Source organism: Vanessa tameamea, chromosome 17, assembly GCF_037043105.1.
Source record: "Vanessa tameamea isolate UH-Manoa-2023 chromosome 17, ilVanTame1 primary haplotype, whole genome shotgun sequence".
Lineage (NCBI taxonomy): Eukaryota > Metazoa > Arthropoda > Insecta > Lepidoptera > Nymphalidae > Vanessa > Vanessa tameamea.
Window position 1 is genome coordinate 727,064 of NC_087325.1, and position 19,655 is coordinate 746,718.

Consider the following 19,655-nt stretch of genomic DNA (forward strand, 5'->3'; position numbering starts at 1 on the left):
AAATTGACAACATTTGATAATAATTAAAGTAGAATAACAAAATTGTATTTAAAAATCCCACCAATCCCAATAATACCATAAAATAGAAAGAGAAAGAAAAGTCGCCTGAAAAGGGCATAAGACTGTAAGCACTTTCTTCCAAAAAAATCAAATCAAGGCTTATTATACTGCTAACAAGCATCGGGTTGCATACATCGCGATAACGCGAGTACTCGCGAAAACTTCAGTACTTCGGCACAAACACTTCGCTTCGTTGTCGAAAACTTTTCGTGCGTGAAAAGGGTCCGCCATCAAAAAGTCCTGTATAATTTCGATATAGGAGAACGAAATTTATTTAAGAAAACATACAGGATATTTAAAACGAATAGGACATTAGGTAAACATTATAATTATTAATAACAAAACTCGACACATGATCATATTAAATTGAAATTCTTTAAATTGAACTATTTAAATATACAAAATGTATATAAGTAAATATGATAGAATGTACGTATGTTTTTCCTAAGCCATTCATCCGATCGTGACGAAACTTTAGAGTTGTTCTGCTTACGCCAGGAAAAGCTTCTAGCTCAAAATAAACAATAAAATTTTCCGTTCCATGTTTGGCCTTCGATAAACGTTTTATGTAGACCTTATATTTATTATCCCGAAGCATAATTTTATGCGGGAAGTTAAAAAAAACAAAAGGTATCCAATGTTTACAATCTGTATCATTATAAATGTATAATAGCGAGTCAATCAAAATCAAAATATACTTTATTCAAGTAGGCTTTTACAAGCACTTTTGTATCGTCATTTAACAAACTATACTAAGTAAAGCTACCACCGGTTCGGAATGTAGATTCTACCGAGAAGAACCGGCGAGAAACTCAGTAGTTACTCTTTTTCAACATCCAAAAACAAAGTCATGTTAGTTAAATACAATTATCATCAATATAATCTTGTATCGAATGATATGCCTCCTTTACCAATGTATTTTTTACAAATGACTTGAATCTATGAAACGGCAAAGTTAAAAATGTCTGCGGAATTTTATTAAGTCTAAGTACTTACCACCTACTCTTCATATATGTAACCTACCACCCAACAGCAATACTTAGTATTTTTTCTGTTCCGATTTGAAGGAACTAGTGTTACTTCAGATACAAGCATAATCGTAGCCTCCAAGGTTGGTGGCGCCTTGTAGGTAAATAATATTTCTGACAGCACCAATGTCTATGGGCGATGATGACTACTTCTCATCAGCTGGGCCACGTAAATTATAGAAAGATAAATAAATAAATGTAGCTCATAATAAATGCCGACCATCAAAACAGTTACTATTTATCTAATACTTTTATCTCGAAACATACTTTATGTATCTCACTGTATTCTGTATTTCTTTCATTTGTCACGCTCACCGACATCGCACTTCATAAATGTTTCATAAGAAATGGTACAACATTTTCACGGTCTTTTGGGAACCCTTAGAGCTAAGATTTGAAAACAGGTTTGGATATACGTATTTTAAGTAACTAACTATGAATATTTTAAACAAAAATAGTTCTTATATGTTCATAAACACAAATTGTAGTTTGTGTTTATGATGGAGGACAGCTCAGTATTGCTTAGTTAGTATTAACGTACATTAAGAGCTGCGATGGTCCAGTCACTAGAAAATATGAATCTTAACCAGATATTGCCATTAATGTGCGCTAAATGCCAGTTAATAACGTAATAAATACAAAAGTCGACTATACTCATAAGTAATTATTAGTAATATTTGGATTTAAAAAAATGGTATTCAACTCGTTATATATTCACGTGAAGACCTTAAAATCGACATTAAGACCGGCTGTCATAAGTTTTAAATGCTGGTTCTTACATCATTTTTTTTATAGTTATTACAGGAACTAAGTATATAAGTGTTCCTAATAGACCCAATAAAATGAAAAATTATGATAAAATTATAAAAATTTACCAGTTTCAGATTTTTTCCTTTGTATTGGCCTAATTATCTACGTGCATGCCAAATTTGGACTTTCTAGGTCACCTAGAAGTAGGTTATAGTTTTGATCTATAGGTCAGTCAATGATAAAAATGAGGATTTTTAGACGTTAATATCTAAATAACCCTTTGAAATGCGTTTATGAAATTTGGAACACCTATGTATCTCGTGAGTCTCAATATATGAGCCAATTTGACACGTTTATCAATTAGTTTTTGAGTTATGAGGAGGTCAAAAGTGGCTCCAAGTGGTTCGTGTAATATTACACACGGTGCTGCTCGCCAGTTCTGTTACTTGAACTTGGCTGACACGCTACCGCGTGTCTTGATTGTCACCCAATATTGTTGAATGAAGCTTAACAACGTCAACAAACTAAATCACTGCATTTAATAATTTCGGACTCGTACGTGTATATCCTCCAGTGTAGTAGTGCCACTATATAAATTCACATTGTAATAAAAGTCTACCAACGATCCACAAAATATGTTTTCTACAATAAACAAGCAAAAAAAAACATCGGAACTTATTTCGATTGAATTTTCGTGTTGTAAAATCGCCATGTTCAGCTTTGTACAGCGATGTTCAATGAGAAATTCCTTCAATTCCAGTGAGCGGAACATTTCAAGGTAAGACGTAAAAATACGTCGCTTAGACGAAATATTTTAATGCTCAAGTGAAGAGCGAAAATATTTTATATTACTTTCCTTTTTTTTAAAACATATTTTCTTTTATTAAATACTTACGATCGATACGAAAAATAAAGAAAATGAGAAGATTTTAGCAAGAAAATATCATATATAATATTTATTAGTTTTATTATTTATTAGTATATATAGTATATATAACTATGTCATAAATTAGAAATATAAATAACTAAATTTGGCTCGCATTTTCGCGCGCGATTTTTCGGTTGGTCGTTACGTGTTAGGTTTTAAAAACTTACTGACGTCCTTTCTTGGGGCACAAGCCAATCAGTGTTTTGCGTACTTTGTATTTAAAGCGTAACAGTCAGACAGACAGACAGAGTTACTTTATATTTCTAACATAAGAACAGATTTAAAATTTGTTATGAGCCGTCATTTTATTGTAAAGTATAAGTCAAAATATTTCGACGGCTTATGTATTCAAAGTTGGTTAATTCACTGTCTCTCACACTTCTGTTAAATGAAGAGTAAATTAGATTAAAAACATAAATCAACTATTTGCAACCAGTAAACAATATATTATTATGTCTAAATCAACTACAAAATCTGTTGATGTTACATGATTTTTTTTTTATTTAATCACATACTGAAACAAACAGATGTAGAACGTAAGTTTATAAAAAAAAAACTATTTTCATTAATATCAATCGTAAAGCGCGTAGATTTAAATTCACACAGCTAGACGATCCTACACACTTGAGCTATTAAACAAACACTATTTACCCGCAACCTCTTCAAAATTAGGGCATTTTTTTACATCAGATAAATTATACGCTTTCTCGCTTTTGAAAATTATTGAAATAATCCGTTTGTACGAAGCCGAGTTAATGACCTTTTATAAATACCTTAAGAAATAAATTCGAAGGTAGAAACGAGCATACCCTCAATCGTAACGTAATGACGTAATAAATAATTCAAATGTTCTGTTTTAAGGAATATACTCTTTTATACCGTTAAGAGGAAATAGATGTGCCTTTTCTTTTGGAAAAAAAAATCAAGTATCTTTCCCTGATATTACGAGGCAACCTCTCTACCTTCATTTATAATAAAACTGCATAAAATATTTTATGAAGGTGATTAATCTTTATAAGCTGTCCATTTTAGTCAAATGCCAAAATCTATTAGGCATATTGTTGTGGTTGACGAAATATTCTGTCTTTCTAATTCTTTCTTTCTGTTTTTCTAGTACAAACCTGGATGTACATCTTATTAAGGCTTGTTTAATGCACGCGTGGTGTCACGTAAGTGCAGTCCGTTATGGACATTTTGGCGTGTGGCGAATGACGTCATTAATATCGACATCTTGTCAAATGTCATATTTTGACGCCGCTACGGCAGTTAAGTAATACTATATCTAATTGGAAACCCTAAAATCCTATCTGTAATAACTAATGCACAAAACTTTTTGACATACTTCACTTACACTTGGAACTTTGGGTAGGTACCACCCCTTCATCAGATATTATACTGCCAAGTATTGTTGTGTACATACATACATACGCTCATAAAACATTACTTTTCTTCCTGAGTCACGTCATAAAGTCTAGAGTAAATATAATAAGTAAGAACTTATTTTTATTGTTATGTTTTAATCGAAACAAAATTGTTATTTTGATATTTGAATAAATATTTTTACAAATGAAATCAAATATCTAAACCTCGAATATTCAAATGATAGGACAACAAATAAATACTGCTTTACAAACCTTTTTGCTTCTCATCAAAAGCTGAAATCGGGAATAAATCTTGTCACTTGGATTCCAAGTATTACTTCAGAATCCAACAATACTTGACTCCAAAGATCCACCTTACAAATTAATCTTAGCTGCTCGCAATGAATCGGTTCTAGACTAGTGAGAATCTTTGAGTTCGAAACTTTCCTTGCAAGAATCTTTGACTTTTTCAATAGAAAAGTCCAATCGCCCTCAATAGTGCTGCAAACATTCGGTAGTAGTTTCATTGTGAGGACTTTTTGCCGTCGACTTCTAGAATTAAGCGTTTTTTGCTCTTCAAGGTCTTATTGCTATTTCTTTACTCTTTTATCAATTGTTGAGAAGCCATGACTCACCTTTACAATTCTATTTGAAAAACTTTTCATAACATTAACATTCCGTAACTGCGGGAGGGGGGGGTTGGTAGACAATTTAGGTGTACAAATAAATTATAATACCGAAATTGTTTAGTTTGGTCCAGCAGATATCGATCCTTATTGTGTTACATACACGATAAGCATCGGTATAGTTGTAGGTAGAGTTCAGAAGAAACACGTAAATACATTATACACATTAATAACTAAAATATGAAATATAATAACTTGTCTCGCCAAAGAACAAATGTATCGTTTGAATAAAAATAAGAAAGAAATTTCCTAGAATTGGATCCTCCAATCGAAGCCTATTTGTCTCTGTTTATTGGGGTCCATATGATTAAGGGGTTTCCGAGACACGTCCGGTAGTAATAGCGGGAGAGTCACACATTTGTCCACGACTAGGGTGACAATATTTCATATTACTTGATATATTTTTATGTTATAGGCATATTTACCTGACCAACATTGAAGCATTTTTTTTTAATTATTGAAGATTCTACTGTAAGAAGCAGTACTGTTAATGCATCCTTATGTCCCTCCTTTATGTTACGTCTGTAATTGCACAGGCTCACCCTTCAAGCAGAAACATAGCGTAGAATTATATAGTTCTGCCGTTTGAGTAGTATAAATGGTAGGTGAAAAGCCCTGCCACCGTATTATAGTATTACGAACTTAATTATGATATTTTAACGAGTTATTTAAGTATACGCTGAGATGAAACTAATCTTGTTATTCTCTGTTTACAATGTGAGAGCGTGACGGTTCATGGGGATGTTTTCCACGTGTGATTTTATTAATATACCTGTGTAATTAAATCAGTGGAAATGAGTGAGTCCTAAGATTTAGATCGATATTCTTGCTACTTTATATATTTCAAACTAGAAGTTACATTATTTTTGATCTTGTAAAATTACAATAAAGATCTTTTTAATGATATAATATGCACTTGTGCGGACGGACAAATGGGTAACTTGGCAAGTAGTCACCACCGCCCATAGACAATCGCACTGTAAGAAATAATATTTTTGTGAGAATTTAAATATGTTTTTTTATGAAATATTAATCTCCAAAGCAAATAGTTTGTCATTTAAATGGCAACTAACAGCATTTTTTTTATGATATCGGTAGGCGGACGAGCAAATGGGCCACCTGATGGTAAGTGGTCACCACCGCCCATAGACAATGGCGTTGTAAAAAATATTAACCATTCCTTACATCACCAATGCACCACCAACCTCGGGAACCAAGATATTATGTCCCTTATGCCTGTAGTTACACTGGTTCACTCATGGTATTGCTATTTGGCAGTAGAATATCTGATGAGTGGGTGGTACCTACCCAGACGGGCTTGCACAAAGCCCTACCACCAAGTGTTATCAACTCTTAAGCAGCTTACTGTTTTCCTTCCTTTTTTCTCAGTATTTATCATATCAAATCCAGTGACTATAAAATGGCAATTACATAATTTTACCAATGAGCCAAGACTATTACAGTCTTGTAATTCACATCTAACTAACTCCGACGTATCACAGCCATACCTACAATCCTATAGACTATTTTTAAAAATTATCTAAGCCTGCGCAAATTGTTTTATATCCACACAAAATTGAGGTATTACCGCAACTATTATAAACGAGTCGGCAATTTAGTGCGTCCTGGATTAACATGCGCTAGTCAGCACCACTAAACCTATTACTTTGATGTCAAAATAGTGATGGAAATATTATCGAACTAGGTTTTATCCTAGTAACGATCGCTTATTTGAATTTCGAATGATATCATTTTAAATAAACTTAATATAATAAAATAATATCAAATAAATAAAATATCAATGTATAGTAAATATTTTGTTTGAGTATTTTCCGTTAAATATATTGTGTAATTTATTTTGGTCCTAAATCTAGTACAGCATTTGAAACTTCTTAGAGAATCCAAATCCTTGTATGCCTATAGATCCCTGCATAACACAAGATGACTGTGATTGCGTTTGTTACCAAATAAAATGTCACTATGACAAATTAACTCATCTGATGGAAAGTAACTATTTCCATTAATGGACAGACCAGAGCAAGGTCTGGTGCTTTGCCTGCCTTTGAAGACTGAATTAAGCCGACAAGGTCCACTAAAAGTGGGCGGAATACGCAATTATACCGAAGATTGTGGTTTCAAACTCCGACACCATTGAATTTTCATGAGTAAAAATTTTGATTAATTTTCATCTCATGTTGAGTGGTGATGAAAAACTTCGTTTTCAATCCTATATGTTCAATTAAATTTTGTTATATGTGTATTCATCAAACCGCACTGGAACAGCATGGTGGAATAATCTCCAACCCTTCCAAGAGAAAGAAAGCCTTTAATCAACAGAGTTACATTTAAAATTTGTTAACTTTTATTTAATAGAACAGACGAATCGACTCAGTTATTGGTCATAGTTAATCGCATTGTGGCTAAAAATAAAAGCATTGAATTCTATCCTTGATTAAGAGTTTCGTAAACAACAGTAGTGTGCATTTCATACAAACAAAAAATTAACGCATACATTCTATTAATTACATTTTCGTTCGTATAGCATTCATTTTGATTCGGAACTTCTGCTAGCACTTTTATCTATACGTATAATAAAATTGGAGTGTCTGTTTGTAATATTAAAATAACCCATTTTTACTAAATGCATATGTATGTATACACGGTACATATACCAAAATAACATTTTTTACTATTTTTGTCTGTCTGTTTATTCCGGCTAACCTCTGAAACGGCTGAACCGATTTCGAGGGGACTTTCACTGGCAGATAGCGGATGTAATAAGTAGTAACTTAGGTTAGTTTTATTTTAGAATTATATATAGAATAAAAATTAAATCACGCTACAATATCCAAATAACTTAAATTCAAACAACGCGCACGAAGTCGCGGGCACAGCTAGTTTTACATATACTCTACTCTACTAGTATTCATACTTCTCATTGTTTTTAGTAGAGTTTTGATAACTACGAAAGAAAAAATTGACTCCAAACAATGTGCCCAAATGTACGGTTCCATTATTTTTTTTATACAATTAGATCGAACCTTAAACCCATTGAGTGTGATCAATCAGTGAGCCTTACTGTAGTCGTGTAGCTCATCTAACGATAATAAGCACCATTAACAGTATATCCTCTCGGAAAATGGGTTTATACCATTTGACGGTCAACTCAAGCACCGTGCGTTCGGTGATCAAATCAAATCGCGCGCGCTTCCCCGGCTTCCTATTACATACTTCCGTTAAATCACAGGTTGCGGGAAAGCCAAAGGAAGCTGTCATACATTTTGACGTGTAATAACTATTGGTAACTTTAGAGCAACATACGTTACCTATATACTCGTATAGACGAATTTTAGAATTACATTTTTAATATCCGGTACAATAGATTTGCGCTAACTTTGAAAATTTGTTTATTTTATAAGCTATTAGAAATAATAAAAAATATTAATTATTTTTTAAATCGCACGAGACATTAAGGTATCATTTAAAATCCAAAGCTTTACGAATACACCATGGGTTCATACGACTTGATAATTTATTTAAGAAGCTCATGGCTCATGGGAGTAATTATTAACATAAATATAAATAATCAATGTTATTATTATTTGTATAATATTATTTTTATATACCATTATTAGATTACTATTTTAGGATTTCGTACAACCTTTAAATCCCGAATCCAAATAAGTTCGATATCATGTATGTCCGTCTGAAAATCACAGCCTAGTTCCTCCAAGCATATTGGACAGAAATATTTAGGTATCCCAGATATAAAAGTAAAGTGTACATTTTCGGAATAATTATGTTTAAGGTTAATTTTAGTGGCATATATATTTTTAACAGTTATGGAAAATTAATAAAATTATCCTGAACTGACTTTATATGGTTTTCCATACATTGTCACAGTCAAACCTTAAACTCATTAAAAGTTAATCAGTCCATAATCGATAAGTACATCGACACGTACTCTTCACTAAGTATGCAAGGTAGAAAGCCCTTAGCCTAGTTGCGGTGTAGCGCCCTCTCGTCACGCTCTTACCTCCTGATACTTTCATACCTGTGCTATACTCCCAAGGGCTCATGGTATCCTGGTACTTCGACCGACATCAACAAAAGCCAGCCAAAGAAAGAGCTAACACTTAGGTTTGCAGTCGCGGCGTTATGTTCTAGCCTCTCATTAAGGACTTTAATTCCTTACAAAGCAAAACGGCTTTGAATTAGGCGGTTCGGACGTTATCTACTTTTTTTTTTAAAACATGAATATTGTATCAACCGCCGGACAAACTTCATGAACCATTTTTTTTTAGACAATAAATTATAACATTTTCATTTTCTTTGATTAAATAGAGATTTTGATTACAATGTGATACTGATTCTTAAATTTAATTTAATTTAATTGTAATCCATATATTATGTCGAAATTTTTAATAAAAAACAAAAAGTAATATTAAATTTCATATAATTATGTGTAATCTCGCCGAAAACCCGACATAGACCAGTGACTTTAATCTTTACCGAATACTGCGAATTCAAATTCAACCAGCACCATGAAGTTTTCATGTACTTGACATGTCTTAAATGTCTGTCTTATAACAAATTTCATAATTACTTATTTTAGAAAACATAATTTTAAAACAGTTTTGCCACTTTCTACTCCGTTGTTAATAACCAACTTCACGTTTTTTAATTAAATAGTGTTTCATGTGAAGAAATGTTTTGCTAAATTCGGTATAGAACGCTTTACGCTGGGCGCCGAGTGTGGTAAATGAAAATGTTAGCTGTCTACACAATTAGACTAAATGAACGGAATAGTATTTGTGCATCATTTCACTATGTTTGCAACTGTGTAGAATTTATTCAAATTTCATATTCAATGTAACTAGAAATTAAATTGAGGTTTAAGAGCTACTAATATTAGCAAGTGATTAAAAATCAATACTATAAATTAAAATGTTACGAAAGCCGTGGATTGTACTGGACACAGTAAGAGACTTTATGGATAAAAAAAGATAGAAACTACGTTCACTCACCCGCTTGTTGTCTCGAAACTTTAGCCAGCCGCTGATAACGCTATTATCAACATCATAACCTTCTTCTTCATCGATCTCCCGTCTGGTCGGTAACGGTGAACCACCAGGACTCTCCAGTTCCCTACGTCTCATAACAGGAGTACATTGCTGAGACAATCTCCCTTCGTTCACCACATCACTTCTCCTCCCAAGAACCGGAGTGACATTTGCGGAAACCCCACCTAAAAGACCGCGTCTTCCCATAAACGGGCTTTCCCACATTGGTTTTTTTGTCTTGCATTCTGAATGGAGACAGAGCGCATCGAAGTTCGCAAGTTCTACTGATACTCTGGTTTGGAGACCACTTGGATGGGTAGTGAGGATGGTCTGCTTAGCGATACTGCAGCCATGATGGTGTATTTCGTCTCGTCTCTCCATTATGATCGCGTGCGTCAAACCATTAGTCGGTCACGCGATCAGCCCCATGGGCCCTATTCGTCAATAGTCCCGCCGTCATCTGAAAAGAAACTATGGATGTAGACTTGGTTTTTCGAGGAGTGTTGGTAGAAAATGGAAAAATTTATAGTTTGGTAAATTTATGTGAATTTTCGAACACACTATTTTCCAACTATATATGATTCATTGTTTCCAAAATTATAACAAACCTATTAAGAAAAAAATAACCGTTACATTTGATTACGTTTGAAGTTTTAATTTATTGATGTGATAAATTGTTATTATGTACAAATTTTTTTTTATTCATACGCAAATATTTATAACTGCGATGTAACACAATTTAAAGCCACATTACAAATAAATATTCAATATCTTTAATAAATGACTAATGAAAAAAGATTATTAATATTGATTACCCAAAATAGCACGGGGAAGGACTTGATTAAATCTAAATGGCCTTTTTAACAGCAATTAAAGACACAAGAAGACAGTATATTCGTTTAGGATGGTCTTTATAATACGACCCTACAGAAGGGCTTGGTAATTGACCGCTTTAGATTCGGAAAAGGCTTCTACTGTAATATTTCGGGGCATAGAGAGACCATTTGTTACGGGAACGCGTTTAATGTTTGAAATGTTGGAAGAAAAGTCATTTCGGTTGGGAATATTGTTCGTTAATGAACTTAGAAATGATAAAGGGGCGAATCATGGAGACTTATTGTTATTCGATTACAGTTGGTGATGCATTTTTTATATATACATAGACGTACTTGTTCTCGCTCGCGTGTTGGGGGGGGGGAGGGTGTGGTCATAAGTTGTAGGTATAAAAAATAGCCCGTGTACTTTGAGGTTCAAGGTTGCTTCATTACAAATTTCATCAAATTCGGCCCTGACGTTTACTCTTGAAACCATAACTGGAAGAGTTACTTTCGCATTTATGATATTAATATAGATATAATGAGCGTTCTAAACTTTGCAGCAAAGCAAATGTTTCAAAAAAATTGCGTTAAATTTATGCTTGTGTAATATGAACAGATCATAAGCTCAGCGAACATAGCGATTTATTTCATCAGCGATGACAGTCAAAGCCGCAAAAGTTAAACTCACTTCCATTTATATTTAAGATTATTTTTATGACAGTGAAGATAAGTAACTTATATTTGGTTACTATTTTCAACAAACGATTCGTTTTTATAACAGTACAAAGTTTATTTTCAGCGTGTATGTGATACAAATGTAGAAATGGTTGTAATACTTCGTTTTTAATAACTCAGAACGGGTCGATTACTAGTTTTCAAAAACGATTTGATAAAAATAGAATCCCAGCTTTACAATTGAAGATACAACTGCACGCTAGCTATAATGTACTACCGTTCTCTTGACCATTTTCTGCAACGGCAGCGAATCTCAAGAGTGACCAGCCAACTACGCAGCATATATCAGATTGCGCAAATATATATCCAAGCACAGGTGTACTCCATTCCGTAACTCTTATCTTGCAATGGGACGCCCAATCCACGACCAAGACACGACCGGTAAGAGTTCAGACGCACAACCAATGGAATTACGTGACTTTTGAGGTATTGAGTATTACAAACGTCCAACTTCCAGCCTCCAGACTTAATGAGAAATATTCAACAGAAAAATCCCAATAATTTGATCAGCTGACTGGTTTTACCCTGGGCCTTGAGATCAACCACAGTTAATTGATAATTATTATGTAGTTGAGGTGCTCGTTTTATTTTTAGTTTGTTTTTAATCACGACCATGGGCCAGTAGAACTTGTGGATCTTAACCACATATTATCGTGAATTTCAAATCCTAGAAACACTGAGACTTTATGTGCCTATTTTGTATTTGTAATTTACTTAGTGAGGAAAAGGATGCATGTCGAATAAAAGTTTTATGCGCGTCTACCTAAGCACGTTAGATCAGCTATAGAAAGTGGGATAAACTCAAAGAACTTCTTCTAAGTTGAGAGCATTTACAAACTAGTACTTCGAAAATAATTACATAATATCGATTCCAAATAAACATAACATCGCGCATTGAATATAATATCAACGATTTCAGAAAACAACAAAGGAAAAGTCGTAGCAAAATTAATGAACGCTCAAACGCCATTACAAACAACGATAATCACGGTGATTACTGTCACGCTAATGGTCCCAAACGAGCCTATGAATAAATACTGCATCTTGTTAAGGCTTGGTCACATCATTGTAATTGACTAGGCTTGTTTGTTTAACTGAAATATGTTTGATACTTTTTGCAATAGAACTCCTTAGGCCGTGAAACAAAACATTTTAAAATCGAATTTGAGTTCCAAATTTCGAACGCAAAAACGATTTTTGCATTTGTCATTTGCACTGTGTATTTTCATTGTAATACTTAGTATTTCGTTTAGTATTAATCCACATAAATTCCTACATTTATCTATATGCTTATATAAAGCAGAACAGTTTGTTTATTTGAATACGCTAATCTCAGGATCTGCCCGTCTGATTTGAAAAATGTTTTTGCGTTGTATAGCCCGTTTACTGAGGTATATTACTACATAACATCACGCTACGAAGCAGTAGAATCTAGTATTCTTTTACTACTACTAGTGATTCTTTTTTTAAAGATTAGATGATATAAGACCATAAATTGCTTTTATTTCTTACTGAACATTTCAATTCCATATTTTTTAAGAGAAATTGGTTTGTTAAAAACGTCTGCAGCGTTTTGAATTACACTCGTGCGGCGCGTAATTTTTCTCAGATATTCCAATTTTAGTTCCTAAGGTTGGCCGCGCTTTGACAGTGTAAGTGATGTGATGTTTAATATATTTTTGCATCGACAATGTCTATAATTAAAACAACAATTTAAAAAAAAAAACTTATACATTTTGTATAAAATTGTAATATGTTAAATTACAATTGTAGAAAGTATTTTTTGACTTAAACTTAGATTCTAATAATGGTCTTCGATAACTAATAAATAAATAACTTTATTCGTTGGTTATAACTGGTATTAACCACTATTCCCTTTTTCATCCCTATTGATTATTCTTCTATAGCTCCTGCTACTTTTTACTCCCTATTTCTTACGTCATCATCTATAGCCAAGTAACGAAGCAAACGTTTATCTAAATGAGCGAGCCTTTACCGAGTTCATGAATAATGTATATCATAACAGGCCGTACCGTTCTGTTACAGTTTGTCAGTCAGTCCGGTTGTTCGACAATTATTATCGCCACGTGAAACTGAGGGACACGATCAACGATATTATTGAATTGGCATATTCAATACGAGACAATGTGAGATGTGAGAAAACTGAGTTCTCGTTTAAATTATTAACCGAAAATTACAGGTAAATGTTATGTCGTGTATTTTTATTTCAAGTTATTTTCTGTAGACAGTCATAAAACACAAATTTCACGTATAAAATAGTTAAGTAACAGCCTGTTAAGGTCCCACTGCTTGGCGAAGGCTTCCTCTGCCTTTTAAGGAGGAGACTTTGAGCGTATTCCACCACCCTATAAATTGCATGTTGGTGGATACAAGTTGTAGATTCCTATCGATCACGTGCAGGTTCCCTCGCGATGGGTGCCTTCATCGCCTAGCATAAGATGAATTATAAATACAAATTAAACTCATGAATTCAGTTTTGCTGACTCCGGGTTTGGACCATCAGTAAAATTCACGCCTTATAATCATTGGGTTATCAAGGATCTAACATGAGATATTTATGCTAAAGTGTTATTAAATTGTTCATCGTCATATTTGAAGTGAGGTTATTTAGAAATGAAAATTAAAGTGTCTTGTCTTTTTACAAAACAACATGAACGAATAAACAAACTGCCACGATGAAAAAACTTAATCTTAACTACCTTGCATCTAATTATAAATTTCAAGTTCGAATGATATGCAAACATCGTCCTTCGTATAGCGACTTTTATGAAACAAAATGGCATAAAACTCATATTCAACGAATGTCTGTGAGATAAAAAATTAAATCATAAATATTTATTGCACCGCTAAATAATTGCATGAAACTTATTTATATATTTAGTTAAATATTATATTAAATTAAAATAGCTTAAGATTGAAAATCTATTTAAATGCTAGAGATTAATAATATCAGTCAGTTTAAAACGTGTTTTTGTCAACTGTACTTCAATCTTCTTGTGATATCAACGTTCCACTGGTGGGAAAATGATGGAAAATGTGGGAAATTTTTGTTAAGGAATAGGACTTAAAGGTTTTTTTAACTTGACCTTGACCTTAGTATAGTTTCACAAAAACAGTTTTTTTATTCAGGATGATCGGAATAGGAAAAGCCTACAAACACAAAATATAAGTAAATAGGCATCCGTCTAGACCTGAACTCGTGATTATAATTAAGAACTAATATACTAACTATTCTACCGACTACACGATCTCGGCTTTTTCATGAATACAACAGCTAAATATATAACGAAACGAAACTCATTTTACCGAATCTACGTAATTCACAAACTCAATCAAAACTATTTATTGCATCGCGTTATAAATTCGAAAACAAATACAGAATTAACACGCTATCGGATTACACAGCATGCAGTTTAAAATATAAACTACAAATTGTTCGGATTTCGAGTTCGTCACATTTCGTTTGTTTGATCGGCAGTGGACTTAATGATCAATTCGCGAAATCAATTTGTTAAAATCGGGAAATACCCTGTCAGATCAGAAGCATCTGGAATTATTTTTATAATTTAAGTCTATAAATAAAAACGACTGACGGCTTATACCATATGCGTTTAACTTTCTGAAGATTACGATATATATTTTACTAGCATAGGAACATCAGCGTACAATTTTTACATACAATATAGACGCATGACGTCATTAGGTGAGAATCACTTTATTATTATCATTATATAAGGTGATATCACTTCAATTTGCAACATCTCGATTGAAATAGATATTGCAGAATTCGATCGGACTCATGAAGATTTATTTCCAGTATAATCCCTTACCGCCGAGGATGAAATAGTGATTTCCCGGGTCAAAACTTGTAAAACAAAAACAAATATATTTTTTTATACAACACTAGTGTTATCCATGGCATCGCTCGCGATTGAAGTGTACATAACAACCATTTTCAGTATCTGACACAAAACTACGAAAGACAAACAAACAAAGCCACTTTGGCAATAACAAATTGCATTTATAATGTCTGCTTGGATGGACAATAGGTATATTGTTTTAATGAAGATACATGGAAATCATAAGTTTGCTACTTGACACAAAGTTACGTCACATGAAGTACCCGTAAAGGCATCGGTCGATCGAACACTTAAGCCGATCAAAGTTGCCGGTATGTCGGCTAGACTCGACTAGACTATAGGTCTTTGCTCAGCAGGCTTTGTAACCGTCGCGATGCGAACCGCAGGACAAACTTATAATGATACTTGTTAAACTGTTTTAAGTACTACTGTTTTAAATGGTTAACTTGGTTGTTACATAGGAAATTGATATCGATTGTAAATGTTTTTGTAACAACAAAACTGATAGATTCTGCGTTATGAATCTGATTTAGATTCTTTCGTTTAATTTCGCATTTCCTAAATGACATTAGTAATCTTAGAGATACGGCGAGGGCACACAGCACAAAAGATATCGCATCCGATACCAATGAAGCAACTCTTACATTAACAGTTATAAGGAATATATAATATAATTACCAGTTATTATAGTAAGATTTATTAGTTTTGCCAAAACTAACTAATTGTCATCCGATTGCAGTAATCCTTTCGGTCAGTCTCATAAAGGTCTGATTAGAAAATTTCCATTAGATTTGTATTTAGGTCACCAGATTTACCCAAAGTTTCAAAACGAAGAAACACATTCGAATCTAGCAAAGAGATAATTGAAAAGATAACATAATAATAAATCGTCCTCTCAGCTCGTTACCGATGTGGCGAGATTTTAGTTAAGGCACGAGTTACGGTTACGAGTAGTTGAGTTCGATTGTCGGGAGGAATTAATAAGAATTCCGATATTCCGACAGAAATCAGAAGATATAACAGACTTAGAGATGCGAATGATGCAAAAGCGTTGTAGCTTAAACAGTATTGTATGAGTAAATATTATGTGTATTTAGAGCAGAATATATTTTAAGCAATTTCTATGTTTAAAAATTTTTCAATGTTACTTTTTGTAGCTGGTTGTTTCCATACATTTGAAGATACAATTAATCATTCATATTAGCACAGGATATAATATATATGAATAGGTATACCACCACGTGGTCAGTTTTACGGTTGAATAACTAGAAGAGACGTCTCCACACACATAAGCGGTACCTCCACTGAATCGTACTACCGATATAATTCGACCTCGAAGTTATACATTTAAACTCCATCAACAAGACACGGATTTTTTTTTATTAGCATTAGCAGCCTGTAAAATTCCCACTGCTGGGCTAAAGGTCTACTCTCCCTTTGAGGAGAAGGTTTTTGGAGTATATTCCACCACGCTGCTCCAATGCGGGTTGGCGGAATACACATGTGACAGAATTTCGTTGAAATTAGACACATGCTGGTTTCCTCGCGATGTTTTCCTTCACCGCCGAGCACGAGATGAATTATAAACACAAATTAAGCACATGAAAGTTCACTGGTGCCTGCCTGGGTTTGAACCCGAAATCATCGGTTAAGATGCACGCGTTCTAACCACTGGGCCATCTCGACAAAGACACGGATAAATCCTCATAAAACAAATTACATAAATTAGAGTCTATAGCCTAGAGGCAAGTACACGTGAATCGCAACCGCAGATTGCGGGTTGAATTACTTTGTGTTTTCATATAGTTCAATTTTATTTATAATTCACATCGCTAGTATTAGAAATAGTGCAACATGTACATACTCGTATATTCAATGCTCTGGTGCTGAGTTTTTGGAATAAGCTTCATATTGGAAATGTTAGACAATATTGCTCAGCAACAAAATATCCTAATTGATATTTTTTCAAACACAATAAAATAAATGAGCAAACGCAAACAAATGAAATGAATGAAGATACTCATCCCGCATTTCATGAAACCGATCGAAGCAAGGTAGCCGTGCAACGAAATGAGCCGGCAACAATCGTATTGGTTTAGGACGAGCACGACCGACTTGCTTCTCATTCTGTACCTATTATCCTTGTTTACGCCAATTTTGTTGCTCATTTGAGGCATTTTGACCGTACTTACTAGTGGTCGCTTGATTTATTTAACTAGCTAACTCATTTTTATGCCACATTTATTTATTTAAGGTTTATTATACGTCTAAATTAGGAAAACTTCTCAATACCGATCAGTTTGCATAGTAGGGAATCTTGACACATTCAAAAATACCACAAATATCCGCAGAGGCGAAATGACCTGCCTTCGAGGAGAAGGCTTGGAATAGATCCACGATATTCCATTGTAGGATAGTAAATATAAATGTGGCAGAAATTCATCCGATACATTCATACTCAACAGAATGTGCATTATAAAAAAAATGTACCTCATGAATCATGTCATCAATATCATGTCATGGGTTATTTGCCGGATTTAAACTCTCAATCTTGATTCAAATGTTATTAACAATATTAAGAACAAGCTGCTCAGAAACATCTCAAACCTGAGGAAAACGAAAGAAACTCAGCACGAGAAACTCCTTCCACATGTATTTTTATTTCCTTATCTAGGCTCCAATAAACATCTATGTCAAACAAAAGCAGCTATTCAGTGACTCGATTCGTGAATCGTTATAATAGTATAGATAAATTAAACATTAATAACTATTATTTGTCACAATAAATTATACAATCACAGCAAAGTTGAGATGTACATAACTCACGTATTATAAAGCCGGCTTCAGTCGGTACTTGCAAAATTAATGTGCAAGGCGCCACAGACAGTAAACACATGTACTAACTGACACCATAATACGTCATTCACACCATATATTATATATGCAACTGTTCTACGCTATGTATATGTTACGATGACTGACAATAGCTTTCTTCGAGCGATAATGACGAGGATATCAAATTGAATACTCTGAGGAAACTATCCTTTATATTATTATTCAATCGCAATATAAATATTCTTCATTCAAGTAGGCTCTTATAAGCACCTTCGAAACGTCATAAAATTTAATCTAAAGCTATTAACGGCTTGGAATGTAGATTATATCGTTTTCTTAAATTAAATACATACAGTTCTGTACCAGCAAAATCTCTATAACCTACTAAAAATCTTAGCTTGTCGAGAACTGCAGTAACTTCTATTTTAGAACGAATATCTGAGGCTTCGCCAACAGGTTCCTACCAAATTTGGCTATTCTATTGAAAAAAATTATTTTAATTTTTGATTTTCCAAAAAAGCATTCTCAAAGAAACACCTCAGATATGATGAAAAAACTAAACGGGACCTTACTTTTTTCCATCTTTTCTTTTGACAATTGTATTTACAATGCACTTTTTCATAATTTTATTTGTAAATAGTCAATAAAAATGCCAAGTTTGATCTCTCTGTTGGTGGTCCAACAACAAGTAAACGAATGCTATTCACTCAGAGAGGTGACAAAGATCACAAAAAAAGTAAGATCGATAAGATCGTTTACTAAATTTCTGTGTATTTGTATATTTTTATGTTTATGACAGATTTATATGATTATTTTCATAGTTATTATGGGTTCAATGCTCTCTAAAACGGTCTCATTTAATATCAATATACCTAATTGGACATTTTATTTAAACAAGTACATTCGGGCATTACATTTAAGTCGAAGTTTAGTTTTTATTTGAAAAAATAAAAGGTATAACACAACATATAAACATATAGTTTATATCACATAACCCTTTAAAATGTCCAAATAAATACATTTTTCCATTTGCAGCAATTCTTATGTTCCGTATGGAATAACTTCATTCAAATTTAAACAGTATATCAGTATAATCTTGCGAATCATAACTAAATTATTTCAGAGCTAAAGTAAAACGTTCATGTTCAATTCAAGGCACATTTCTTTAACTGTTGAGTTTAGCGCCGCACGACTGCACGAGAGTTTAAAATTAACTTTCTTGCTTAACTTAACCCGGCTCTAACTTCATGTTAAACTCGCTAACTATACTGTGTGGGTTAAAATCTTAATGGGCATTGAGATAACATTCGTAGAGATCCGAATTAAATGAAAGCTAATACTGAAAAAGTCTATTACATATTAAAGACTTCAAAATATGTCATATTGGTATAGCAGAGTAGCAAATCGACCACCTGGTGATAAGTAGTCACCACTACTCATAGACATTGGGTGCTGTTAAAAATATCAATCATACCTCATATTAGTTACATTAACCTTAACATATATGTCA

The 19,655-nt window shown here is 33.4% G+C and overlaps 1 protein-coding gene across 1 annotated transcript in view; it reads right to left on the reverse strand.

Moving 5' to 3' along the window:
* Positions 1–19,655, reverse strand: part of LOC113394785 (uncharacterized) — a 422,241-nt gene that overhangs the window by 385,733 nt on the left and 16,853 nt on the right. The window contains exon 2 of the mRNA XM_064217438.1: positions 9,841–10,336. Within this exon, the coding sequence (XP_064073508.1) occupies positions 9,841–10,257 (417 nt within the window). The 5' untranslated portion in view covers positions 10,258–10,336. The remainder of the gene's footprint in view (positions 1–9,840; positions 10,337–19,655) is intronic.